General features: G+C 40.7%; 1 protein-coding gene across 1 annotated transcript in view; it reads left to right on the top strand.

Moving 5' to 3' along the window:
- il17rd (interleukin 17 receptor D) overlaps window positions 1–24,687 on the top strand; it is a 91,518-nt gene extending 66,831 nt beyond the window's left edge. Inside the window, exons 8-12 of the mRNA XM_041192357.1 lie at window positions 1,443–1,497; window positions 2,589–2,699; window positions 10,677–10,837; window positions 12,017–12,947; window positions 22,291–24,687. Coding sequence (XP_041048291.1) covers window positions 1,443–1,497; window positions 2,589–2,699; window positions 10,677–10,837; window positions 12,017–12,947; window positions 22,291–22,388 — 1,356 coding nt within the window. The 3' untranslated portion in view covers window positions 22,389–24,687. The remainder of the gene's footprint in view (window positions 1–1,442; window positions 1,498–2,588; window positions 2,700–10,676; window positions 10,838–12,016; window positions 12,948–22,290) is intronic.
- Window positions 24,688–25,000: the final 313 nt, after the last annotated feature.

Genomic DNA, 25,000 nt, shown 5'->3' with positions numbered 1-25,000 from the left:
TTAACATCTTTCACTGTGGTTCACTGTCAAACTTTGTATGCTCCTGAGAAGCGCCTTATGTTTTTACTATAAAGGCACTATATAACTGCAAATTGTTGATGTCTGAATTTAACCGCGTAAGACTGCGGCTTTTCTCCTTGAGGTAGAACACAGCATCTGGCTGTATCTCAGCAGGAGACTGCTGAACTATCTCCACATATGGGGAGAAGCATCAGATTGGTTCCCAGCCAGGTGGGTGAACGTTATAATGGCTTTGTGCTCTGGCTGCTTTCTTTAATTTTTCTCTGTTAAATCTGTTATCCTTGGTCTCAAATTCTTTTTGGGGAAATGGCTTGGTTCAAATTTCATTCTTCCAAATGAGACTTTGATTTGTGTGTAAAGCATTTTTAGTACAGTTTGTCCCATCTGTTTGCAAATAAGTTGCAGCTGTGGGTTACGACATATGCTCCATGAGATTGCCACATCTCAATTATTAGTTTGTGTGCAAAACGTTTTGTGTGCACCTCTTGCATAACACTGTGACCAACCTTATTTTCTTCCACCTATTAGGGTTCAATGGCCTAGACTTTCCTGGGGATGTGTACCATTATAATGGCACATCTAAATGGAAGGGCCCTAGTACAGTACAAAACAAAGAGAAAATTATGTATTAAGTGATTAGGCCATCCCTTATGGGACTCTTGATTTTCTTCAAATTTTTGTGCTGATCCACTGTTAGTCCTCACTGAGAACAATTGAAAAGTATTTTTAATGCCTTAGTCCTCTAGCAAAAATAATGCAATTGCAATATGGTTGCATCATGGCCAGCTTTCACATCACTGCTGCTTAAATTAAAATGTAATGGTGCTGGTGCACTGACAATGGTGTGCTATAGATGAGTGCCATACCTGGGCATTCTATAAAGCCAGTTTTATGTCTTTACATTTTCATTCTAATTAATGTAGTCGCTGAATTTCTGAAAAAAGTGGCTGCCTGCTTCTAATTTGCTGTCATGTCTTCTCTGGTATATTCTAATTACAATTTCAGGAAAATATGGATTAAGTTATTAACTGCAAGATCAGAGTGCTAGATGTTGCAGGAATATCTGAGCCAAAGGTTTTTCAGAATCAACACCCACAGACTATCAACAGTAAACATGCTGAAATTATGCCAGGAATATATTTTCTTTTATTTCCCTGTTGATAAGTGTCTTGAAAATACTGTTTCCTTGTTCCCATTTTCTCCAGAATTATTTATTCTGATATGGCCCAAAGAGAGCCCCAAGTAATAATACAACATTAAACTTTATGTATTGGGAAAAAAGACCGTAAAAAATCAGATTTTATAATTTATTGGTAGTTAGTCACTTCAATGTCAAGCACCTTCTTCTAACTGCTCTTTGTAACCCTGCATATTTTTGTAAATTATCCAATTGAAGATGATCTCGTGTCTTTTTTCTGTAGGTGACGGATTCTAGCAATACCACCGGCAAACATGTCAATTTCACAGTGAGGCCAGGTAGAGTATATTTTCAAAGTTGGATTATGGTACTATTGGGCGCACCTCAGCACATGTATGTTTAATCTCAAATATGTTCAGAAATTATTAACAAATAACTTATTTGCATAGCTCAAAGAAATTAGCTTGAGGGAAGGAAATTCACTCACCTCACAAAATCTTAGCACAACCAGGTGAGTTAGGAATTAATGTTGGCCGTTTTTGTACTTGCTTCACTGGGTTGCCATCTTTACTGAAGACTAGTATTTCAACTGAGTGATTGAGCCTTTCACGAATTCTACAAAATCATTCCAACACACTGGATTTGTAGGAAGTAAATTTTTCTGTTGACGTGATGGCCTTATGATTAAAAAGCAGAAGACAGAAAGATTAATATATAAAATGTTCCCTTCCTTCGATGTTAGCTCTGTAGATTTTTATGGCATGCATGTTTCAATCATTAGGGATATCCACAGTTGTGACATATAGTATATTTTTTTTATTCTGTTACGTTTTCTCTCTTCGCCTCACTCTTTCCTGAAGTAAGACTTCAGGAATGCAGATCCCTCTTATATATGATCCTAATAACCATTATTTAGATATAAACCTTAATGAATGTCAGCATATTACTCAACAACAAGAGGAAAAATAGCTAATGCTCTGAACACAGACCTATGCTGTAGGCTTACAGGGATTCACTGAATCATTGAAGCAAAAATTTGTTCCCTGATCCAAGATTGGCTATGATGCCTTTACTGATATTCCTGCTGGTATCAGCAAGTTGGCACAGAATGGGAATCGAATCTGAGATATTCCTGATGGCTGAGCTTCTCATTGAAAAATAATCTGAGCTGTCAAAGGAACCTAAATCTAGTTTATGAAACATAAGATATTTGTCAAAAGTCAAGAACTTATCAAACTAGCATGAATCTTTATAGTGGAAATATGTTACTTTGAATTTATCTTGTGGATGGCAACAGAACATAGATATGAGCTTATTAACTGTTAAACACCAGTGGTATTGCATCTTTTGGTGCCACTACTTGGCTTTTGTACCAAGTTTATGTTTGGTAAACTAATATGTTTTATGTTTTATCATCCTTTTCCATCAGTGCATTATCCATGGGCTGGTCCAATCCGAGCAATTGCCATCACGGTTCCGTTAGTGATTGTGTCTGCAATCATCACTCTCCTTACAGTGGTATGCTGTAAGAAACAGCAAAGTAAGAAACATACTGCCATTTTGTTCCATGATGTAAAAAAAGATCCTTCTGAAGTAAATTTGAGGTCAATTTTGAACTTTTTTTTAAGTCATGTTTCAGAATCTTCTTTTGATTATTTGTCTACTGAAAAGGATTGGAGAGGGAAAGGATTTTAAAACTCGGTGGATTTGCACAGGGACAGGTTTAAAAAGGAAGGATAGAGATTTCAGCTTTTCAGAGCATATGAGTTAAAAGCAGATTGCAGTCATCCAGGACCATCAGGAACAAAAAGGTCATTATTCCACCCTGGGGGAAGTTCCTAACAAATAATCATTCCATAGTGGTTGGAATGCCCCTTCCTGTTGCACTTTGCATGAAACTATGTGAGAAAGTATGGGAGTAGGTTTGAATAGTTGCAATTTGCCCAATTCCCTGACATTGGGAGGGGTCAATAATCAAGCACAGACTTCCTGTGGGGACAGGAAAGTAAACTTGCATATTGACAGTTAGGGTAAAAAAGGAATAATGGTGGACAATAGATAGAAGGTCTTGGATTAGTTTACAACTTTGCTGCCTGAGCAACAATCTAGTGGAGCATGTTACCTGATTGTTGTCAAATTTGCTCAGTTTTCATCCCATTGAAATCAATGAAACAAAACTAGGATGGCTTCTATGAAAGGCACCTGAACCCAGCTCACTGTACCAGCTCAATGCCCAGGCAGCAAAATTAACAACTGTGCCTCACATGTGCTCCCCTGTTTAAGTCAAGTAAGACAATTCAGCCATATAGGGAAGCATGGGCTATCCTTTATTTTGTAAGTCAAGGTAAGTTCTATTGATTGAACCAAGTGAATCTGATCATAACTGTTGCTCTGCTTGTTCACCTTGGTATGAAGTGGCAAGAAAAGCCAAAAGAGTAGTTACTGAATCATATCAAACTGTCATTACCTAATATTAACTTGGACCGGCTTTGAAGAGATTCGAAGAAATGCATATGAGAAGACATGAAAATCCAATTGTGGTTGCAAAGGGACTTGTGTTGTTGCTTCTATGGAGTTCTGCTATTATATCATAGTGCAAGTTGACTCCCATTACAGCCTAGAGAGAATCTACAGCTGACATTTAAATACTTGAATAAAAATTAATTCTTTTTCTCACAAGTTTTCTCCCCTCCTCCCCTTTCTGGATAGAGTTAACAGGCTATTCAATTATGACGGGAATATTCTAATTCAGTCCTTACACAACAGCAATCAAGGGCAGAAACCATATGCTACATAGCAGTCAAGTTGTCGGAAACAGCAAATGAAATGATTAACCAATCAATCTGTTTTAAATAGCATTGGTTGAATAACGAATATTAGCCAGGACAGCCAGAGAACTTCCTCTTCTTTGAATAATGCAATAGGATCTTTACGTCCATATGGCCTTGATTTAATGTCTCATCTGAATGATTGAACCCAGCAATATAGCACCTCCTCAATACTGCGCTGAAGTGCCCTCCTGCATTGTGCTCAAACCTTGGAGTGAGACTTGTGCACATCTCTTGAATAGATGTTTTTAATGGGCATGAGAACACAGGCTTTATAGAATATACTGAACTAACTTCTCTCTCAAGTTTTGTAGTGAAACTCTGCCAAAATCCTGCTGTCTTTATCTACTAAATGCTTCCTCATCAGGAAATAAGACAGGAACTAGTCTACAAATTTACCCCTTCTGATTAGAGGTTACAATTGAATTTAGCAGATATTTGATTGGGCTGAAACAAAATAAATGGAATTGGGGTTTAAAAAGTGTCAGTCTGTGCGAGGCTAGAGATATAGAGATACAGCATCTGACATGTCAATTACTTTGCTATTGTGTCATGCAATTTTTTGTGTGTTAAGTTCCTGATTTTTACTTGGCGAGAGAGCAAAATAGATGGGCAAATCACCCTGGTATTTCTCATGGGTTTCCTGGATAGTTACAGAGCAGCAATGAGAGGCCTGCAAATGGAGTGATGAAGGATGGGTAAATTTAACATTCATTTTTTGAAATATGATGGAACACATTATTCGATTTAAAAATTCCCAATAAACGCACATTTTCATTAAGTCCTGGTTCTCAGAGATGCTTTCCCTCGTGGGACTGTCACAATTTTCACTATCCTCTTTGAAGTAGATGAAGGTTGCTATGTAACTATGTTTATTGTTGTTTGTGTTTAATTCTTCCAAAAAGAATTAATACGTTTAGTTGCTTGGTAGCATAGAACTTGGGAACTGCTGAAAAAAGAAACATGATGTCAAAGCTTTTCATGTTGCATTCATCAGGACAGATGCAAGAATGCCAAATTTCAAAGAGAGCAATTTATACTGCATGAGGAAAGGGTGTTGATTGGTTGGCACGTCGACTCTGGTTGAGGCATTGCCATGAAGAATGCACTGTCCTCTGCAAGCAAAAGGAACATATCCGGGCATTGCACCTTTTTTTAAATTAAACAGAAGCATGGGGGACAATAGTTCCCTGCTTCATTCTCCATAGTAAAGCCTCAAACAATCAAAGCCAACTTGCCAACCAATCAGACCCCTTCTCATGCAGTATAAATTGTTTCTTCCTTTGAAATCGGGCATTATTGTGCCTGTCCTGATGAGTGTAAGACAAAAAGCTTTGACAGCACATTTCTTTTTTTCAGCACATTTGATGTGAAATCTTACTTTATTTTATGAGTTGAAATATCAAAGTCAAACCGGCATGAGCAAAGCTTTTAAATTATTTTACAAAGAAAATGCAGTTCCTGATGCATCAGTTTATATGTGCAATGTCTACATGTTATAAAATTAAATGAATGGATCTGCATCATCAATTATATAGTTTTCTCTAGCTTAAATCCACATGCCTTGGTTCTAGGATTCTTTATGGCAAAAAAGCTTGCCTATTTCTGACCTATAAAACCCCCTTGTGTTGTGACATGAATTCAATCTGTTTTCCAATTAATGTAGCCATTTTGCTGAAATGGTGGGCAAAATTCTCCCATTCCACCTGCAGCTGGTTTCGTGGCGGGCAGGAGTGCAGGATCCAGCGGGAGGCAAAAACTCAGAAACCTGCCATCGTAAAACCAGGTTGTGTTTCTCCCGACAGTGTTTTCATGGCAGGCAACGGGGAGGGGAGGCTGTGGAATGGCAGTCGGGGAAGGGCGAACACAAGGGTGACCTTTCCGGGGTCACCCTCTAACCTCTTGTTGTCGCCAGAGTGAGCAGGATGCTGCTTAGAAAGAAAGGAGGAAGACCTCCTTACAATGAAAGCCACATAAAGCTAATGACTTCATTAGCACTGTTAAAGGGATACTCAGAAGTCCATTGCTTCACATCACAGTTGTTGCATTTCAAGTGTAACACATAGAAATGTAGAATTTGGGAATGCAGGCAATAGTGAGGGAGACACAGCTATAATATATATGGTATTCCATCAATGAAGGCCTGTCACGCGTTTACCAGGTGTGACACTTCTAATGGGTCAAAGACCATCCACTCATTGACCATGAGCAACTGAGTGGTCATTAATATGCCACATCAGAGATTGGAGCACAGAGCTAGGTTGGGTCACTCATCTCACTGAAACTTTAGCATCCCATGCAGGGCTCAAGATGTTAAATATCTGTGGTGCCATTTTGGTCACCTCGATGTGTGTGCTAGTGTCTCAGGGACAAGGTGGCATCAGCCACCATGCAAGTAGGACAGGAGAAAGTATGGACACTTATAGTCTCCAAACATGTCATCTACTGAGCTTCGCTTTCTTGCCCCTTGAATCATTAATGTCTTCAATGTTTCCTTTCAGAAAGAAGGCAAAAGCAGATATAGATCCAGGGCTCAATGCTGCCTAATGCAATAGAGGAGGTGAAGGAAGGAGAGGCGACTCTGTGCGCAGCTCCAGCAGGAGGGACATGGTCAAGTGGAGCCACAGCATAGACAGGAGAGTCAGGAGGAGAGACCCAGACAATGGGGGTGACTCGCTAGACCTAGGGCTTATCATCCAAGAGTCTCCTATTTACAAATGAGTGAGAGGCAATGCTGTGCATTGTCCCGAGATCTGGTACATCACATATGCCACATTCTTCATGAAGACCTGATGCCACATGGAGTTGTAGGGTATCCCCTGCCAGTGGCTTTGAAGGTGACCACTGCACTCAATTTCTTGGTCTCTGGTTCTTTCCAAGGATCAACAGATGACCTGTGTGGCATCTCTCAGCCCACAACACATCGAGCATAAAGGAGGTCACAGATGCCCTTTACAGGAAGGCCCATCATTATGTGAGGTTTGCTCTGGATAAAGATAGCCAGGCTGTGAGATTCACTGGCTTTGCCGTCGTTCCAGGCTTCCCAAGAATGCAGGGTGTACCAGACTGCACCCATGTAACTATACGGGCTCCATGCCAGCAGACCTTAATGTTTATAAACCACAAGGACTATCATTCCATCAACATGCAACTGGTGTGTGATCACCAGAAGCACATGCTGCATGTTTGTGCACAGTACCCTGGGAGTTTCCATGACTCCTATATCCTGAGTCATTCCCAGGTGCCTGAGGTTTTCGAGGGGCTATTACATCTGAAGGGATGGCTGCTTGGGGATAAGGGGTACCCACTGAAACGCTGGCTGATGACACCTGTGCGTTGCCCTCAGAGTCACTCTGAGGAGAGGCACAACGCTGCTCACATGTCCAGACGCTCCCTTATAGAGCAGACCATAAGGCTTATGAAGATGCGCTTCAGATGCTTGGACCGCTCAGGTGGCTCACTCCAATACACTCCCAACATCATCACAGTGTATTGCGCCCTTCACAATCTGGCTATGCAAAGAGGTGACCCCCTGCCAGAGGATGACCTGGAGGAGGATGAGAGCTCATCAGAGGATGAAGATCTGGAGACCTAGGAACCTCAGGAGCTGCTGAGGGTCAGTATGAGTGCGATCTCACCATGGTGGAAGGAAGATGTGGGAGACCTGCCCATGATACATTAATCGCTGACAGGTTCCAGGAAGAGTAAAGTCAAGTGAGGGAATATGGCTGCATCCGTCCTCACCTTCAATGCCATTTTCTTTCAACTCGGGGATGTCCACCCTGCCCACTTGCAGTGAGAACGAGTCCCGCATTCACACTTGCCTTATGAATCGCCAACCCATGATCTTTGCTTTGGTTCATGGGGCCCTGTGAGTGAGCTCACTCTGGAAACTGAGAGCCCATTTAGGAAGAAGGTTAATGTGAGAGAAGACTTGAAACCTTCGCCACCATCTAATGATGCCAACACTGCTACGATCTAATGATGCCAACACTGCTACGACTGAGATGTGGACATGCTGAGGGATCTCCTCCTCCCGTGCATACCCTTTCTTCAGCCAATGCCACTGAGGAGACACAAATGCTGCTAGAATATCAATGCTGATGAGCTGCCCTCACTCAATAGTGCTCCTTGAAGAAGAAGGGTTAGAAACTCTTACATCACACACTTCCAATAAAGATTTAAACATATCTCCCTGACATCACATGAGGGGTGCAGATAATAGTTCAACTGAGGTTGACATCACAGGAATGTTAATCTCACATTGGGACACTATCACTGAGTGGGAGGAGGGCTAAACCTCAAAATAAGAGGGCTCCAAAGTACAAAATCACAACACTTTCAGTTGACAGGAACATTCACATAACCATCAAATGTATTAACAAAACTGCGATTTAGTTACATGTTTAGCACACCCGTGACTTCAAATTTTCTTAGTTTTACTAACTACTGCTACACCAGGGTGCAGCCCCGACATCCACAGCAGAGGTGGAGCCAGCCTGCTGACTGCTATATACTGATGTCTGTGATGACCTTGGAGGACGTCCTCTGATGGCCCGAGGCCTGGAGGGCCCAGCCTGATAGGGGTCAGCTGCTCAGGGACAGAAGTGCCTTCTGCGGCCTGAGAAGCTGGAGTAGATGGGGGTCACAGGCAGAGGGGGCTGTGAATGGCTGCACATTCTCGGAGTGTCCTGAGAAGAGGTCCCTGGGGTGTCTGGCTGACGCTCATCTTCCCTGTGGAGGCCCAAGGGCCCCGCCCTGACTCCTGCAGGATATGGTGCATCTGGAGGGAGGTCAAGGTGCTTTGTCCCCATGTCACCTATATCTTGATGGTGTCCACCAGGGTGTGAGGCCATGGAGTGCACTCTGGCAGGAGCTGCTGAACCAAGGTCTCTATGGCGGTCACCAGCCTTCCATTGGTGACCTTGAGGCACTCGCATGTTGGAGCCACGACATCAGACAGAACCCGACAGACTCCTCCATCGTTTGCTCTAATCTGCCGAGTGATTGTCAGTTATCTGCCTTTATTCCGCTGCCTGTCATTGCATCTCCAGCATAGATTTGGCGGCTGCTTCCAGAGGTTCATCATCTGACTCAGACCGAGCGGGTGGCTAGTCTCCAGCAGCCCTCTGAGTCCTGGAAACCTGGACTGTTCCTGCCTCTGACTGCTTTGGGGACAAATCAGTGAGGTGTTCCCCAGAAAGTGAGGTTGAGCCTAATCTACATCTGTGCCTCACTGACGTGTGTGTCTTCGAGCTGGTGGAGGGTGCGTGTGAGCACCATGATGGTTCTTCTTGAGCCTCGTCCTTGGATGAGGTCCAGAGGCTTGCACTGGTGGTGCTGGACTGGCTTGGGGACCTTGATGTGCTTGTCCCTAGAAAATAGAAAAGAGAGTTTCAGTTAATGAGTGTGAGCTTGATAAGACTGCACATGACTCACTGTGAACATCAGAATTTGATAAGCTGATGGAGCTGTGATCCATACTAGGTTGGTTGGAGAGGCCAATCTCCCCTTCTCCACAGGAGCGATCCCTGTCATCCCCAGCCAGCTCAGCTGTAGCGTCCTTGAATTCACTGAGGGCGAAGACGTCGGACATCCCTCCCCTGGTCTGCACACTCTCATGTCTATTGTGCGCCAACTTGGCCTGTATGAAGGAGAAAGGAAGGTATGTGATGAGAAGGGATGGAGCAGAGCCTGGATGAGATGCATGTCCCCTGTGTGTGGTGAGCCCTCTCCAGAAGGGCCAGAGAATAGAGTGTGAGCAACATGTTAGATGGGATGGTGGTGATGTGAATGTCTCAGTGAGAGATCGAGTGCTGATATGTTGATATCCCCGCTAATGGTTGCATTAAACCCTTGAAGAGAGTAACCATTTGAGTACATGATGCCATGATAAGAGTTTGATATTGGAGGGCTTTGAAGGATGATTTACCTGGCGGAGCGAGTGAGATCATTCTTCCTCTTCCTGCACTGAGTAGTGCTTCAGGCACGGGTGTCAGCCACGCTGACCTGCTCTGTTACAGTGTTGCAGGCCCGAGCAGTGAGGCTGCTGTGTTTCCTGCAGCCATCCATGGGATAAAGTTGTTCCTGCACCCCTCTGACCAAGGCCTGGAGTGCCTGGTGGGTGAAGCGGGGTGCAGAATTCGTTCGGCGGCTTTTGGCCTTTCTCTTATGGGTTGCAGACATCTCTGGTGGGCTGGAGAGATTGAGATTGCATGTTGGACTGGCATTTAAATATGGTGCCCGGACCTTTGAACCTGCCGGCTGACGGCAGGCGGACGAATCAGCTCCTGATCCACCAGGTGATTTGGAGTGAAACGCACCTCTGCATAATTAATGATGCTCCAAGCGCAGAATCGGGTGTGAGTTGCTACCATTACAGACGCTGGGCTGCCGAAACCGCCAGCCACTACACTATGTTTCATTTTGGGAGAACTCCACCCAATGCTCCTGTTCTAATCTTAATCCTTGAATTGTAATTATTTTAAAGGCACCTGATAGGATTATTTTGTTCATATTCTAATATATTGGGAGTCTTATTGTGTTTTGACAACCCTAAAGCAGCCTACATATTTGAGGTTCAAACCTTGTATTGCTATTCAGGGCAAGGATACTTTGGTGGGTGGTTGAGGAATTATGTCTGGGTTGAACTGCTCACATATTAAGGTTGCTCTCTGTTCTTTTCTTAGATCCGGTGTATTCGGAACTGGATGAGGAGAATTCTGAATCATCTCCATCTCCTCGGTCCAAGCCAAAAGTTTTCATTTGTTATTCCAGTAAAGACTGTCAGAAACACCTCAGTGTCGTTCAGTGCTTTGCATTCTTCCTGCAGGACTTCTGTGGCTGTGAGGTAAATTTGCTTTCTCTGTGCAAGTTACTTGGAAAAAGTATTGGCAAGAATTCTTGTTAGCGAAAGCATCTGAATCTTTTCAAATCTGCCACACTTTATACTGTGAAGAAGTTTTAATCAATTTTAAAAGTGGCGCCTGTATATTGAAGATGTTTTATGAAACTGACATCTGTTGAAAAAAAATTGCAACTGCTATGAATTTTGCCTTCATTGAATTTTGTGCATCAACTTTCTGCACAGAAATTTATGGTTTGTAAAAGAACTAAGAATATATTTTCAGATGATCTAAAAACCCTCAAGACTCAGTTCACATCTGAACTCACGTAAACTCACCCATTACTCTGCTGCCCGTATTTGGAGCTTTCTGTCCTTGTACTTTGTTTTAACCAGCACAAAACACATTACGGTTTCAACAAAACCTGAATAAATTTAATGTTCTGCACAACAAAACTGAAAGCAGCTAGCTACAGACAGACTATTAGTAGTTCCCTGCGTATCTTTTTAGGTTATATCCAATGTCATGCTGCGTCTTTCTGTCTCCAAGGTTACTGGTATAGATATGACCTCTGTTTGCTTGCTGCCACTTTTCAGTGTCACCATAGTCATCATCTAGCCTTGGGTGATTCTGGGTAAGAACTGCTGTCATTTTTAGTTGCACATGTTTCCCAGCAAGCAATAACTAACTGACTGGGAGACCAATCAAGAACATCATCTGAATTCATAAAGAAGTGAACATAACATCACATTTTCATGTGTTGATCTCTCAATATGAATCCTTTAGAATGGTTTTCTGTTTCCAAACTACAATCTTTCTTCCTGTGCATTAGAAGATACCACATTTGTATATTGTGCCTTTTCACCAAAATGGATATCTTTTATCCTGAATATACAGATTAAGTTTAGTAATTTGACTGAACTCTGTATTCTTAAAACAGCAAGCAATGGCTCCCAACTTATTGATCATGGTCTGTAAACCGTCAGTACACTCCTGATTAGGAGTAAAGGGAAATGGAGTCATTTGGCTTTATTTGGAGAGAATGGAATTGCATTAAACTCACTTGTAACAATGTTATTGTGCACGGGGAAAGCCAGTATTATATATTTTTAAAACTACATTTGATGAGAGGGCTGTCCTATCTTCTATAGAAATTGAGGTTTTTTTGTTTTGTTTTTAAATAGGTTGCCTTGGATTTATGGGAACATTTGGAAATCTGTAAGGAGGGGCAAATGGATTGGCTCAGTCGGCAGATCATGGAGTCCCATTATATCATCGTTATTTGTTCGAAAGGAATGAAGTTCTTTGTAGAAAAGAAGCATCGTAAACATAAAGGCAGCTCTAGAGATGGTGGGCAGGGAGAACATTTTATTGTTGCTGTTTCTATGATAGCAGAGAGGCTGCGCCAGGCCCGACTAAATTCAGGCAACCCCTCCAAGTTCATCGCCATCTATTTTGACTACTCCTGCGAAGCAGACATTCCTGGTATCTTAGATTTGGCATGCAAATACAAACTGATGGACCATTTCCCTCAGCTATATTCTCATTTACATGCTCGAGATCACAGCCACCCAGACCGAGACCCACGTGAAGTGAACATTCGTAAAAGTAACTACTTCAGAACTAAATCTGGACGCTCCCTGTACATAGCCATTTCTAATATGAAGCAACTTATCGAGCAAGAGCCTGACTGGTTTGAGAAGCAGCTACTGCCACATCTTCCCCTGCTCTCACATCATCAAGGACCAGTTAGAGTTGACTCTGGTCTTGTCCTGAATGAGGTGGTTTTTAAACAGCCAGAAACTGAGCATGATTTTCACTTGAAAACCACTGCAGATGTCACCCCAGTTAATTCAGTGTCCTATTCCATAATTCAGCACTTGAGCATTATTGGAGATGCAGATGTTTCTGATCATCAAGATGCCAGTTCTCTGCTGAGACCCTTGCCACGGATGGTGGCAGCTGTGAACCTGCCTGAAATGCCCCGTGACTCTGGGATATATGACTCTTCCATTCCTTCATCAGAATTGTCACTGCCTTTAATGGATGGTCTTTCTTCAGACCAGACAGAAACCGGCTCCATTGCAGATAGTGTCTCTTCATCCTCAGGGTTAGGTAAGATATCTTGCAAGTACCAACTATATTCACAAGTTTGTTATAGACAACAGTATGTATTATAGCTTGTATGAAAGTACCTTGCTGTTTTGTATTATAATGCACCACACAGGGATGAAGAGGGTCCTGAGCGAAATTAATTTAGATACCCAGTCCACTTCCTGCTCAATTGGAGTAAAAAGCTATCTTTCAATTTGATATTCATTGTAACCAATTGTCATTTTTATTTGGGGACTAATAAAGATAGAACAAGCAAAATGTAGAAATCTGTTGTAAAGGTCTTAGACTGATTGTGAACTCAACGTAGAGAGAAACTTTTATAATGTGCAAAGTGGACTGCTCATTTTCTAGGAATTGATTAACGTCACGCCTCATATATAATATGAATAAAAGATAAGCCTATTTGCTGCGGTACTGGAAACCTGAATAAGATTATATTTCATCATATAGTACCAAAAAATTAAAAATTCATAAATACACTAACTTGCATTTTTAAAGATGTAACAAAAACATGGAGTGATAAAAAATAATTTAATCTATGAAGGCTGTTTCCAGAAACATTGTACAATTTGGACTCTACACTGTTATCAATCTCCAGGTGAAATGATGTGTGGCATTTCTCTTTCAGTACTATAGGTAATTGAGCAAAAATTTGAATGCACCTCTTGTTTGTGGAGCATCTTATTCTGATGCATACATCCAAAAGCACTTCCTTTCCTGTCGGATGTGCTGGTTTGAGTATAATGGTGCAACAACCTTTTAAAGCCTCATGAGGGTGCTATTGTATCAAAACATTGATACCAGGTATATAAAGGATGTCTTTACAATTTCATCTTTAAGTACACAATAGCAGGAATCTTTACCCAAGTTGTAAATAATGCAGAAGGAACTTTGATTTAAAAAATAAGTGCCTACTTACCAAATATTCTGTTAGTTTTGTGTTAGTTGAGACTAGGTAATGAAGAAGATCTGTTATCTTTCGTGATTGTTGCAATATGTAAATAGATGATTAAAAATTAAAAGTAGTAGTCACAAAATTCATCTTTTTAAAAGGTCCTTGAGGCTAATCAATATGAAATAATTAATTATTAATCCACCCCTTTTAAAGCAGTCTGTGTCCATATGCAACAAGACCTGGACAATATTCAGACTTATGCTAATAAGTGTAAAGTAACATTTGCACTGCACAAGTTTGAGGCAATGAGCATTGTCACAACTCACTGGAGATAATGCCTGTAAATACCAAGCCCCACTGTTCTCCGAGCTGCGACAAATGTGAAAAGTTTGACCAAACCTCCAGCTTGCCCCCATTCTACCGAACTGTTTAATTTAGGTTAATGGAATACAAGCACCAGGTTTGTAAACTTAACAAGTAAATAACTGTTTATTGAACGAATTGTCTTTAACTAGTGGCAAAAGAAAGAAATATGATCTGCTAACTTCTAACTCAATAACTTAAAACCTACCCCTTCTTAAACCCGTACTTTTAACACACACACATAAAACATGGATTTTAAGGGTGAGATAAAACAGTTCAATAGCACCAACCCGGAGTACAGGATTAGATGGGTTAATTTTGATGGATGTCTTCCAAATTTCTTGCAGTTTGCTGTTGATGACATGAGATGGTCTCCCAGCACTTTCAGTCTGTAGCTCACTGGTTGAAATAACTTGCTTTTCAATGTCCCAATGGTGATTTTACCCCTTTTCCTCATAACAGGGGTTTTCAGAGAAAGCAGGTTACTGAGATGTGTGGAATAGCCAGCTAACTATTATGGCAGAATTGCTGGAATCTTACAAGCACAGGAGAGAGAGGTTCTAGGTCTTATCTCTTTGCAGGCTAGAAGCTGTTCTGCTTGCAATGTTACCACACAAAGCCCTGGTCGCCTGGTCAGGAGCTAATTAAAATGCTGTCATTAAGCAGTTCCCCCTTGTCCAGAACTCCTTTCCAGCACCATTCTGTTTTCTTATGGCACCCTATGTTCCAGGATAGCAATATTGTAGATATTCCTCATCCTGTTCCAGTGAACATGTTTTTCAACTGCAGCCATGGCAGTTTTTCAAAGCCAAGAAAAATAAAAAATAGGTTCTTTGCAGTATCTCCAATAAGAGAGAGAATCTCCCCATGACATTCAATGGTATTACCATCACTGAATCCCCCACTATCAACATCCTGGGAGTTACTATTGACCAGAAAATGAACTGGACTAGCTAAATAAATAGTGACTACAAGAACAGGTAAGGGGCTGGGAATTCTGCAGCGAATAACTCACCTCCTGGCTCCCCAAAGCCTGTCCACCATCTACAAGACACAAGTCAGGAGTGTGGTGGATTACTCTCCACTTTCCTGGATGAGTGCAGCTCCAACAACACTTAAGGCAGCCCGTTTGATTGTCACCCCATTCGCCACTTTCAACATTCACTTCTTCCACCGCTGACATACAGTGGCAGCCATGTGTACCATCTACAAGATGCTCTGTAGCATCTCACATCTCACCAAGGCTCCTCCGACAGCACCTTCCAAACCTGCAGCCTCTATCACCTAGAAGACAAGGCTGCAGATGTATGGGAACACCACCACCTTCAGGTTCCCCTCCAAGCCCCACACACCATCCTGACTTAGAACTATATTGCTATTCCTTCACTGTAGCTGGGTCAAAATCCTGGAACACTCTCCCTATAACAGCACCGCGAATGTTCCTACAGCACACGGCCTGCAGCAGTTCAAGAACTGCCATCTTCTCAATGGCAATTAGGGATAAGCAATAAATGCTAGCCTAGCCAGTTACGCCCACATCCCATGAATGAATAAATTTTTTAAAAATGCACTTTTTCATTGGATTCAATATAACTAGCTTTAAATGACAAATATAAAGTCAAAATTCCATCCCCAAGTCCTTGATTCCGTCATTTTAAAGCCCTGGCACAGTTTACACTCTAATTTCCACCCCCTCCTGTGGGAATGTGCCTAACATGCATATGATGCCTCCTTCTTGAACACTGCAACACTTATCTTAATATTTTAAAACAGATCTTTGATGTGGTGGGTGCTATGAGAAATAGAGTTGATTCTCCATCTCTTTGGTCTTCCACCAACATTTTCACATGACTATTAGAGGATACATTTATTTATAATGTATGTGTTTTATCCATTCCTCATAATCAGTAAGATTGTTGAACTGTCAAGGTCAGATGCTCATTAGTATTAAGTATATAGTACCTGCAGTAGAACTTAAGTAAACATTTTAGTTATACTTAACAAAAATTTTGGATGATGACGATAAATGCACTATAATTTGGAGCTCAGTACTGTATTCAGGTTGATCAAATCTTCAAATTCTGATTAACATTGCAATTCGCTATTTTATTGCTTTTCTTACTTCGTAACATCACCCTGTCAGTCCCTGTCTCAGCTCATCTGCACTGAAACACTCACCCATGTCTTTTGTTACCTCTAAACTTATCTATTCCAATGCTCTCCTGGCTGGCCTCCATCTTTTTCTTTCCGTAAACTTGCCCAAAACTGTTGCCTGTATTTAAACTTGCAGCAAATCCTGTCCCATTTACCGCTGTGCTCACTGACATACCTTGGCTCCTGGTTTGACAACACATCAATTATAAAACCCTCATCCTTGCTATCAAATCCCTCCGTGGCCTCGCCCCTCCCTATTTCTGTAATCTCCTTCATCCATACAATCCTTTGAGATATCTATACTGCTGTAATTCTGGCCTCTTCCAGTTCCCCGATTTTAATTGTTGCACCATTGGTGATCACCTGTAGCTGCAGAGTCCCCAAATTCTGGAATTCTGTCCCTGAACCTCTCTGTCTTTCACCTCTCTTTATAAGGTGCTTCTTAAAACCTTGATCATTGACCAAGCTTTCGGTCATCTGCCCTGATATTTCAACCTATGGCTCAGTGTCAGAAATGTTTTTATTGAGGACACCCTTGTCAAGCACTTTGGGATGATTTTATATATTAAAGATGCTACATACATGCAAGTTATTGTTACTATATGACAAACCATGTCTCCTGCATGGTTATACCAGAAGTTTTTAACAAGGTCTAAAAATGGAGAAACCAATTAAGAACTTATACATTATAATTAGTTAATAAACTGAGTTCCTTGATAACAAGTTCCTTTTCCATTAAGCTACTGCACAGAATCACAGCATTGTTATGGTGTCGAAGGAGGCCGTTCGGCCCATCGTGTCTACACCAGCTCTCTGAGCATTTTAACTTAGTGCCAATCTCATGCCTTTTCCCCGTAACATTGTTATGAAACATGTTTCTATTTAGATAATCATCCAATGCCCTCTTGAATGCCTCAATTGAACCTGCCTCCATCACACTTCCAGGCAGTGCATTCCAGACCCTAACTATTCATTGTTTGAAAAGGTTTTTACTCACCTCGCATTTGCTTCTTTTGCAAAACACTTTAAAACTGTGCCGTCTGGTTCTTGATCCGTTTACGAGTGGGAACAGTTTCTCCCTATCTACTTTGTCCACATCCCTCATGATTTTGAAAACCTTATATCAAGTCTCCTGCCACCTTTGAAGACTTATGTACATATACACCCAGACCTCTCTGCTCCAGCACACCCTTTAGAATAGCGCCCTTTATATTATACTGTCTCTTCATGTTCTATGTACCAAAGTGCATCACCTCACACTTCTCCACATTGAACTTCATCTGCCACCTATCTGCCCATTCTACCAATGTATCAATGTTCTTTTGAAGTTCTACACTGTCATCCTCACAGTTTACAATTCTCCCAAGTTTTGTGTAGTCTGCAAACTTTGAAATTGTCCCCTGTACACCAATACATTTGTATTTTATTGTATAAATAAACTTTAATTGAAAAGGCAATGTTTTACACAGATGTTCCTCTGCAGTTCTAACTGGCTCCCTTGCCTTCTCCTTTCCAAGGAAAACAGTCACAACTTCTCCAATCTTTTCTCATAACTGAAGTGTCTCATTCCTGGAAACATTCTCGTAAACGTCTTCTGCACTCTCTCCAATGCGTTTACATCCTTCCTTTGGTGTGGTGCCCAGAACTGTACACAATACTCAACTGAGGTCTAACCAGTGTCTTATATAAGTTCATCGTAACCTCTCTGCTCTTGTACTCTATGCCCCTATTAATGAAGCCTAGAATACTGTATGCTTTAGAAACAGCTCTCTCTACCTGCCACCTTTGAAGACTTACGTACATATACACCCAGGCCTCTCTGTTCCTGCAGATCCTTTAGAATAGCACCATTTATATTATACTGTCTCTTCATGCTCTATGTACCAAAGTGCATCACCTCACACTTCTCCACGTTGAACTTCATCTGCCACCTTTCTGCCCACTCCACCAATGTACCAATGTCCTTTTGAAGTTCTACACTGTCTTCCTCACAGTTTACAATTCTCCCAAGTTTTGTGTAGTCTGCAAACTTTGAAATTGTCCCCTGCACACCAATACGTTTGTATTTTATTGTATAAATAAACTTTAATTGAAAAGGCAATGTTTTACAAAGATGTTCCTCTGTAGGTCTAACTGGCTCCCTTGCACTACATACCAGTGATTATATTTCTTCACGCTTGGGATTGGTAAACACTGGCTTATCTTCTGTTAGTGAAGCTCATTAAGACATCAGAGTTGTATACTCTGATACAACTGTATCAGAACTGCGGGTTCTGTAAGGGTCAGTCTCAGTTTAAAAGTTCTGTGAGCACCGTTTCTGAATTGCTATGCAGCGGTACAATTGTAGCATCAATTAATTATTTTAAGACATTACAATTTAAGAATCTTACTTCCCTCTTTACCAAGCAAAGACTAAAATATAATGTTGGATCATTAGTGAGATTACATTAGCAAACTTCCTGCTGCTCTCCAACTAATTCTTTCCTCACAGCTACCAATTTTCAATATGTTGCACAGTTATAAAATGAGGTAATGACTTCTCAAAGGTAGCATTACATAATTGTGTTTTATTGCTAGGCAACTGACCAGGGGCAATCCACTCTAGTGAATTATTAGTAAGCTGAGACTCATCAGTGAGAGAGAAAAAAATGCGAATTGTTCCCTGATTTCAAGTAACTTTACATTCAGTCCTTCATACCTGTGCCAGCTCTAAATTACCCACTTAAACCCATTCCCCTACTCTTTCGCTATATGATACTGGTTCATGTACTTCCACAGTGCCTTATTACATCTTAATGCATGCTAAGTCAAAGCATGCTAGTTCCTATTTTTTTTAAAATGTGAAAATTAATATTGTGATGTGCTTTTTTCTGGGAGGAAGGTAGGTTTTTGCATTCTACAAGAAGCTAATTGAATGGTAGGATATTTGGACAAAAATCATAGAATGGTTACAGCAAAGAAGGAAGCCATTCAGCCTGTCTTATCTCTGCTGGCTCTCTGCAAGAAACAACTCAGCTAGTCCCAGTGCCGTGCGTTTTCTCTGTAGTCCTGCAAATAATTTCTCTTCAGATAATTATCCAATTCTCTTTTGAAAGCCACAATTGAATCTGACTCCACCACACTCTCAGGCAGTGCATTCCAGATCCTAACCACTCCCTGCATTAAAAAAAAGGTTATTTTTGTGTCACCTTTGGTTCTTTTGCCAATCACTTTAAATCGGTGTCTGTAGCGAGCAGATCTGCCAGCTCTGCTGCACTACCCATTGGGGTGGTCCTCGGGTGCTACTCATGTGAAGGCCTACTAGGCCAACTGGCTTGCTTCACAGTCTCCAACATTCATGTCTGGAATGGCCTGTTTTATTGCAATGAGAACACACCAGCTTCCGGGAGTTCTCCTTTCGGGCTGCCTTGGGGCTTCTCACACCCTCTTTTGAGTTTTCTTTTCTGGTTGGGGACCCTTTCCTAAGTGGCCCTGCTTATCTTTCCAATGCTCGGGTATGGTTTGGAAAGGATCTGCCTGAGTTTACAGGCCTGTGGGTGAGATCATAGCTGTCTGCTCTAACGGCTGCATCCCTAGCTGTGAGGATTCTCTGCTCCTCTAGGCGTATTCGCAGGTTAGCAATGTTCGTTGATGTCCCAAGATGAAGTAGGCACACAGAGATTGAATCAGTTCTTTAGGTGATAGTACAGCTCTTCCCAGCAGAATCAGATTAGATGGGGGCCAGTTATCAAACCTGGTCAGAGCTTGTTTCTGTATGGCCTGCCCGTCAGATGTTAAGTAGCAAATTGGAGATGGAATCCGAAAGCTGTACAATTAAAGCAATTCAAACAACTCCAGTCTCAGTTATGTGACAGGGTGGATTTGGGTTGAGCTATTCCACTAACAAGGACTATTAGCATAACGTTGGAGATGAGGAATCACAGATAGCTCTGCCTTTGTCCCTAGCTAGTTGGTGTAGACATCTTGTGTTGGTTTGGCTGGAATGTTTATACAATGCAAGGAGTGTCACATTCCAGGGGTTTGATATGTTAGCCTTTGCCCACTTTTAGATGCTCAGAAACTTTCAGAGCTACCATCATATAGTCAGCAATGGCCATTTTATCAGTCATTTGTCCATTTTAAAAGAAAAGTAATAATTTTATAAAGTAGCCAGGGTGACGTAGATATATATATATTCCTTCATGTCTTCTGATCATGACATTTCCCTCATTCTTCCTATCAAAATGTATCATTTCATACCCCTCTGCATTAAATTTCATCTGCTGCATGACTGGCTATTCCACCAGCCTGTCTCTGTCCTCTTCAAGTCCACCATTATCCTCCTCACAGTTCACAATACTTTTGTGCAAATTTTGAAATCGTGCCTTGCACAACCAAGTCTAGGACATTAATCTAGATCAGGAAAAGCAGTGGTCTTAGCACCAACCCCTGGGGAATCCCATTCTGTACCCTCCTCCAGTCTGCAAAACAACCTTTCACCACTACTCTGTTTCCTGCCACCCAACCAAACTCATATCCATGCTGACACTATTCCTTTTATACTATGTGCTTCAGCTTTGTTTACCAGCCAGTTATGTATCACTTTATCAATTGCCTTTTGAAAGTCCGTGTACACTACATCAACCACATTACTTTCATCAAAACCCCTCTATTACCTCATCAAAACATTTAATCAAATTAGTTAAGCCCAATTTGTCTTTAAAAAATCCATGCTGGTTTTCCTTAATTCACATTTGTCTAAGTGACTGTTAATTTTGTCCCAAATTATCTTTTCTAAAGCTTTTCCAGAGCTGTGATTAAACTGACGACTGTAATTGCTCAGTTTACCCTTACACCCATTTTTGAACAAGGGTGTAACATTTGCAATTCTCCAGTCCTCTGGCGTTATCCCTATATCTAAAGAGGATTGGAAGGTTATGACCAGTGCCTCTGCAATTTTCACCCTTACTTCCCTCAGTGTCCTTGGATGCATCTGATTCAGTCCTGGTGACTTATCAACAATCAACTTTCCTACAATCTCCTCTTTATCAATTTTTATCCCTTTCAGCGTCTCATCCGCCCCCTCTTTTACTACAACTTTGGCAGCATCTTCTTCCTCGGTAAAGGCAGATGCAAAGTAATCAGTTTGTATCTCAACCATGTCCTCTGTCTCCTTGTGTGGTCCCTAATCAGCTCCATGCTTCCTTTTACCATCTTTTTAACTACTTATATGCCTCTAGAAAACCTTTGGATTCCCTTTTATGTTAGCTACAAGCCTCTTCTCATGCTCTCTCTTTGCTTCACTTATTTCTTTTTCAACTTCCCGTATAAGCGTTCTAATTTCAGCCTGGTTCTCACTTGTATTGTCAACCTGACATCCGTCATATGCACCCTTTTGCTGTTCACCTTAGTCTTTATCTTTTTCGTCATCCATGGAGCTGGAATGTAGTTTTGCAGAAATCAGAAGTTTACAATATGAATACACGGGAAAAGACCACATGGAGGTTGGAGTTTAAGGTCAACACTCTGTATGCTGATCAATGGAGATATCGGGTTGTCCTGCTAACCAATTTCAGACTTGGATGCAAAACCACTCCTCCCACCTCCTTTCTCCATTCCTAGAAAAGTATCACCAAAAGTCCAGTGGTTGGTGGTGGAGAATGCTAGCGTTCTATTCACTTGTGCTTTTTTTTAAAAATAGGCATTGTGAAAATACTTGAACAAGTCACAATATTGAGCTTTTTGCTCATTCTGCCAACATTCCCCCTCCCAAATCCCTCCACAGTACATCTCTTAACAGCATAATTAATCAGAATAGACTTTTTTCTGTCTACTATCTGCTGAACCCCCAGACCAGAATGTGCCAAAAGCTTGATTTGTGTTCAATTTTGATAATTTAACTTTTTTCAGTGCATCATTTAAATGTAACTTGTTATGTGATTTTCTTCATAGGGGAAGACGAACCGCCAGGTCTTGCAACAAAATCGTCAATTTCTGGACCGTGTAAAGTGGAAATAGACAGGCACATACATGCTGCAGTAACTCTATAATATTCTATACCATAGGGTATGCATTGCCACTTTACCTTATCAGCTTTATGTTCATTAACAGACTCTACAGTAGTGATGGTTTTAGCCACACTGTGATCCTCAATACATTAAGAAAGTTGAATCCTCTGTGTCTTTAATCTACTATTATGGTTGAAGGGCCAGGTTGGTAGGCATTGAGCAAGTGGTATTGTTTTAATACAAGGGCCAGTCAGTTTGATATAGGATCAATGTTTAATTACAACAATTATATCATTATATTGCTGACACTAATTTGATGACACTAATTTGATGCTTTTACCTGTTTAATGTAATATTTAATTTTTATGTACTGATTTGGACCATTTGGGCATCTTAGTGATTAGAAATTAATATCTTGATCTTTGTGATTAATGGCAAACCTGATGAGTTTAACTGATTTCACTTACCAATATTTACACCTGTTAAGATACAATGAATGACAACTTAGGAAAGAACATTATAGGTGAAGTTATTGTAAAAACTCAGATCGTTTATCTGACCAGTTTCATGTTGTAGAGACCAGAGTTAACTATTAGGTTTAGGTTAACATTGGACATGTACATATTTACTGATGACATATTGCAGATAATTGCACTACTGTGCCCACTGGGGAGAGGGTAATTGTATAATAATTCTAGTTGAAACAATAATTTTAAAAAGAAAGTGCAACTCATGTTCACTGATCTTATAATGTGCTCAAATCTGAATTCTGATTTAAAGCATTTAAACTTAAAGCTTTTCAGACTACAAAATAATTCTACTTTTTCAAAATGTCAGATGCAGCTAAGAAAAGAATGGAGTTTAAGTTTTTAGTGAATGTTTATTCAATAATTTAAAGTCAAATAGATGTGAATAGTTTTCAAGATATATAATGTGTTAACTCCTAAAATGCAGCTAAAGGGTAAGTCCTTTGTACACTGCTGTCACCCACTCAAACATTTGTTACATTGATTTAGAATCCAATTTCCAAGATAATTCAGCCACGTCACGCACTATTGCAAAATAGCTGCACTGTTGCACTCGCTGCTGCAAAATAAACTCAGCTCCCCACTTGAGACATGAGTCTATCCTTCTTCACACCTGTGGTTGGCAGTGATGGCTTGTGTGACATTATTAGGTGCAGCATATTGAGTGATGTATGCCAAGAGCTGGAACATAGCCTGTTAGTGTGCTCCTTTACTGTTCCTTTTCTCAGTAAGGATGTATTTTGTAATTACTCTGCTATTGACAGATGAATTTTACACAATTATGATTTATTGTACAATACCAGACATAGTTGTGGTATAGTAAATTATTGATGTAGTTTAGGTCGATTTTGGTGTGATGTCGTCTGATGTTCTCTAAAAAGCGCAGCTTGGTTTGAGACACACATTGTTCTACTTAGACAAATTTTGTGTCTCTTGTAGCAGTTTTTGTTGTCAATTTTGTGCAAACCTGTGGTCCTTTTTCTGTTTTTGTCCTACTGGCATGATGCAGTGTCAAGAAGTTAACCCTGTACGGGATATCCCAGCTGACCTTGACCCTAACTTTGCCCAGATATGCCAATCCAGTTGGTGATGACTAGATCGGGAGCAGGCACAGCAGCTGGTTGTTTTTTTTTTTTTTGCTGCCACACCACCACCACACACCGCCTCCCCCCACCCCCCAGTCCTGATTACCAGCAACTCAGTACAAACTGGAGATCAAACATGGTACATTCCTAGCCAGATAAACTCCTTGAGATATTGTAGTGCCATGTTTATTAAGGAAAGTATTTGATAATTCTTCAAATGTGTTTTCAGATCATGGAATTTTAAGGACCAAATCCTTCTGGTAAAGGGTTTGATGAAAATTTTATAGATAAATTGATAGGAAGTAGAATATTTTTTATTGCCTTCATTAACTTGACGTCCTGAGGGTTGGGTTCACTACTTCTACCTGTTCAGGTGATTGGAGCAAGAATTCAGTGAAGACTTCAAAATAATCATCTCAAATATTGTATGTGTCTATCATTACTTCCATAAAACAATAAGCAGTTGGTGTCCTTCATTAGTTTCCTACAGTCTGCTCATCATTATTTAATATCTGTGTTTACACCTAGTTTTTGCAGATCATATTGTATTTGTAAGGTTATTTTGGTCATTGTGAAAGACTTCGTTGTAGAGTGCTTTTATAAACTTTTACAAAATACCTGATGTATTCTTTATACGAACTATAAGTTAAGCTGACTGAGAAAATGTTCTGCTGTTTTGTCTTTTTGTACTGGTGTTTTTCAAAAAAAAAATAAAAAATCCCAAAACCATTAAATGCTTCTTAATAAAGACTCATTCATGCATTACTGTAATCTTGTGATCTGGGCGATTCCAAATTCAGCACAGCAGAGTCAAGTTATATTTTATTGCAGTGAATTCGACTCATTTAGTATTGTACTCAGCTTCACAAAATTTCAATCTTCATTTATCAAGTTCAGGTTGTAAATTTTCAAGCCTACCTGCGCCTCATGTTGTCATAACTTATCTGAATTTAACATGGAAATGCCTGAATGGCTGTAGCTCTGGCGTGAATTGCCTATAATTAACCCTGATATTACTGGTGTATAACCAATATTGCTCCTA

The sequence above is a fragment of the Carcharodon carcharias genome, chromosome 7 (assembly GCF_017639515.1).
Source record: "Carcharodon carcharias isolate sCarCar2 chromosome 7, sCarCar2.pri, whole genome shotgun sequence".
NCBI lineage: Eukaryota > Metazoa > Chordata > Chondrichthyes > Lamniformes > Lamnidae > Carcharodon > Carcharodon carcharias.
This window is presented reverse-complemented; position numbering and strand designations above follow the sequence as displayed.